This window comes from Nicotiana tabacum, chromosome 14 (genome assembly GCF_000715075.1).
Source record: "Nicotiana tabacum cultivar K326 chromosome 14, ASM71507v2, whole genome shotgun sequence".
NCBI lineage: Eukaryota > Viridiplantae > Streptophyta > Magnoliopsida > Solanales > Solanaceae > Nicotiana > Nicotiana tabacum.
The window spans coordinates 47,100,244-47,103,870 of NC_134093.1; the positions used below are offsets into that span (position 1 = coordinate 47,100,244).

Genomic DNA, 3,627 nt, shown 5'->3' on the forward strand with positions numbered 1-3,627 from the left:
TAATAAAAGCCCATAAATGTAATACTGATATAGAGAGTTTCTTCTGGAATATTTCATATACAACATGAAATAAAATAAAAAATATCTTTCTTCTCTCCTGTTGCTCGACCTAGGGCTTTTCTCTTATCACTTTCAATTTCTCTCAATCGACTCCAATAATGGAGTCTAACATGGTATTAGAGCCTAGCAATCGATCCGTCTTGATGAGAGCTTTCGTCCGATGGTACCCGTGTGCTTTGATTCAATCGTTTTGGTCCAATATTGAGATTTTTCGATCTGAGTGATTTTGGAATTTCTTCGAGTTTTCTCGATTTCTTCGATTTTTCTTCTGTTTCTGCATTTAGAAGACCTTAACTTCTTCAGGTGTGTGAAGAAGGAGGGTAAAAATTCTAACTTACATTTGCATGTGAAATTAATGTACGATTAGGGTCTTTGTCTGCTCGATTTTGTCTGTGATATAGTGATATGTGTGCTATCTCGCTCTATTGAGACTAGTTATCATACAAAATCGTAATTACTTTGTCTGAATATGGGAAGTGCTTCCTCTATTACTGATGGTTTTGTTGAGTTTACTTTGGACTCAGCTCACCCTTTCTACGTTCATCCATCTGATAGTCCTGGTAGTCAGTTAGTTGCTATCCCTTTCAATGGGGCTGGTTTTGTGCACTGGTAAAGTAGTATGCTCACCTCACTTTCCGCTACAAACAAACTAGGCTTAGTCACTGGGAAAGTTCCTCAACCTCTGCCCAATTCTCCTTATTATACTTACTGGGAGCGATGTAATGATATGGTAAAGGCTTGGATTACCAATTCATTGACTAGGAGATAACAGTCAGTGTCATGTGTCTCAACACTGCTTAGAGAAGTATGGAGTGATATAAATGAAAGGTTTGGACAATCTAATGGATCCAAGTACATTCAAATCCAAAGGGAAATCAGTTTTAACTCACAAGGGTCTTCTGATATTGCCACTTACTTTACCAGAATGAGGGCTCTTTGGGATGAGTTAAACTCTGCATATGTTGGTCATACTTGTTCCTGTGGGGCTCTACCCAAATTCATAGAAGACCAACATCTTTTTCAATTCCTAAGTGGGTTGAATGAGTTATATTCCACTATAAAGAGTAGTACCATGCTCATGTCTCCACTCCCATCCATTAGTAAAGCTTATTCTCTGCTCCAACATGATGAAAGTCAAAAGGAGAATCAACCTCCAGCCTTGGGTTTTTCTGGTGATTCGGCATCCTTCTCTGCCACTACAACTAATTCAGCACATGTCAATCAAATGAATTCCCAACACAATACCAGACCTTATAACCAAAGAATTAACTTTGATCCAAAAAGGAATTCACCATTTGTGTCTTGCAAGTACTGCAAAAAGCCTGGTCACGCAGTAGATAAATGCTATAGACTCCATGGCTTCCCTGATGATTTCAAATTCACCAAAAATAAGAGATTTACCTCTTGTGTTCAAGTAGAAGAACTTGCTGCTGATATTGGTCCTAGCATCAAGTCTAGTGACTCCACAGCTTATGGTTTCAGCAAAGAACAGTATCAGCACCTCATGTCTCTTTTTCAGCAGACTCACATATCTCCTGGGGCCCATTCTTCATCTTCTGATGAAAATATTGGTTATGCCAACTTTGCAGGTGTATGTCATCTTCCTGTTGATTAATTTCCTGTAGTTAATTCTGTAGTACATTCTTTGTCTGCTCAGTTAGGAAAAATATCTTGGATACTAGATTCAGGTTCCACTAATCACATGACTTTCAATAAACAATTCTTACACAATTTACAACCCTTACCTAAACCTTACTTAATCGCTTTACCAAATGGTTATAAAGTCAAAGTAATATCTACTGGTTCCTTACTTCTTAGGAGAGACATTGCTTTACACAATGTACTTTTAGTTCCTTCTTTCCAATTCAATCTTATTTCTGTATACCAACTTCTTTCTCAATTGTAATTCTTAGCATTATTTAGCAGTCACTCTTGTTTTCTATAGGGCCCTTCTCTGAAAAGGCCATTGAAAATTGGTAGAGCTTCTCATGGGCTGTACTTTCTGCTTCCTGACATGCCTGAGTATTCACCTTTTATTTCTACTATTTCTTTTGGTGCTGCTTGTAATGTTCTTCCTTCTAATTCTGTTTCCCCTTTCTCCAGTCCCTCTTGTATTTCTTCCACTAGTGTTAATAAAAGTGATTTATTTTGGCACCAAAGATTGGGACATATGCCCTTTCATAAGATGAAGTCTATTCCATTTCTATCTAACATAGTTTCTTTTAAGCAGTCATTTTCCTGCCCTGTTTGCCTTATGGCTAGGCAACAAAGACTTCCCTTTCCTGAAAGCCATATCAAATCCACTTCTCCTTTCCAACTTGTCCATTTAGATCTATGGGGCCTTTACCACACTATGACGTACAATGGGTTTAGATACTTTCTTAACATTGTGGATGATTTCTCTAGGGTTACATGGACCCATCTCTTATCTTGTAAGAGTAATGCATTCTCCATTATCAAAGCTTTCACTAATATGGTTCAGATTCACTTTCATTCCTCTATTCAAACTTTCAGGGCTGATAATACCTTTGAATTAGGCAGTAGTTCTGAAGCACAAACATTTTTCTCTGAAAATGAGATTCTTTACCAAACCACTATTCCACATACCCCACAACAAAATGAGGTAGTTGAAAGAAAACACAAACATTTATTAGAGACTTCTAGAGCCTTACTTTTTCAATCTCACCTTCCTGTCAAATATTAGGGTGAATGTGTCTTGACTGCCACTTATATCATAAATAGAATGACTTCTTCTGTCTTGGGGAACATGTCTCCTTTTCAAAGGTTGCATGGTGTCTCTCCTTCCTATGAACATCTCAAATCTTTTGGTTGTCTATGTTATATTACCACTCCCAAACCTAGTAGGGATAAATTCCAATCTAGGGCCATTAAATGTGTCTTTCTGGGGTATCCATGTGGTAAAAAGGGTTACAAACTCCTTAATCTCACCAATCATTCTGTATTTTTTTCCAGAGATGTGGTATTTCACGAACATGTTTTTCCTTACTCTTCACCCTCTTCCCCAGTACATCATACTCCTCCTGTTCTTTTTGTGGATTGTACCTCCACTCCTTTTCCCCCTTCATTCTCCTCTGCTCCTTCATCTTCTTCACATTATTCTCCTCCTACATCTGTCCCTCATAGCTCTGATACCATGTTAGACTCCATTATTAGAGTCGATTGAGAGAAATTAAAAGTGAGAAGAGAAAAGCCCTAGGTCGAACAACATGAGAGAAGAAAGATATTTTTCATTTTATTTTATGTTGTATCTGAAATGTTCCAGAAGAAACTCTCTATATTAGTATTATATTTATGGGCTTTTGTTACATAATTGGGCCGAGTATCCAACTATTCTATTGGGCTTCTTGTCTGAGACTTTTGACAGCCCAACATCACGTTCCACCGTCCTACCAAGAAAAGAACTAAAAAGATAAAAGAAAAGGAAAGGAAGAAAAATAATAGAGAAGAAGTTTTGCAAACTGCTTAAATTCTTAAAATGATTATTATGTAACATCAAATGAGGCTTACCTCAAATATTCAGCTTTAGGCCCCAATAGCCTATTAAAA

General features: G+C 37.3%; 1 protein-coding gene across 1 annotated transcript; it reads left to right on the forward strand.

Moving 5' to 3' along the window:
• Positions 1-529: 529 nt before the first annotated feature.
• On the forward strand, positions 530-3,244 carry LOC142168926 (uncharacterized). The gene is made up of 6 exons (XM_075230102.1): positions 530-669; positions 889-1,651; positions 1,718-1,900; positions 2,006-2,683; positions 2,765-2,844; positions 3,034-3,244. Exons 1-6 carry the CDS (start codon positions 530-532, stop codon positions 3,242-3,244), a joined length of 2,055 nt encoding a protein of 684 aa, XP_075086203.1.
• The last annotated feature ends 383 nt before the right edge of the window (positions 3,245-3,627 follow it).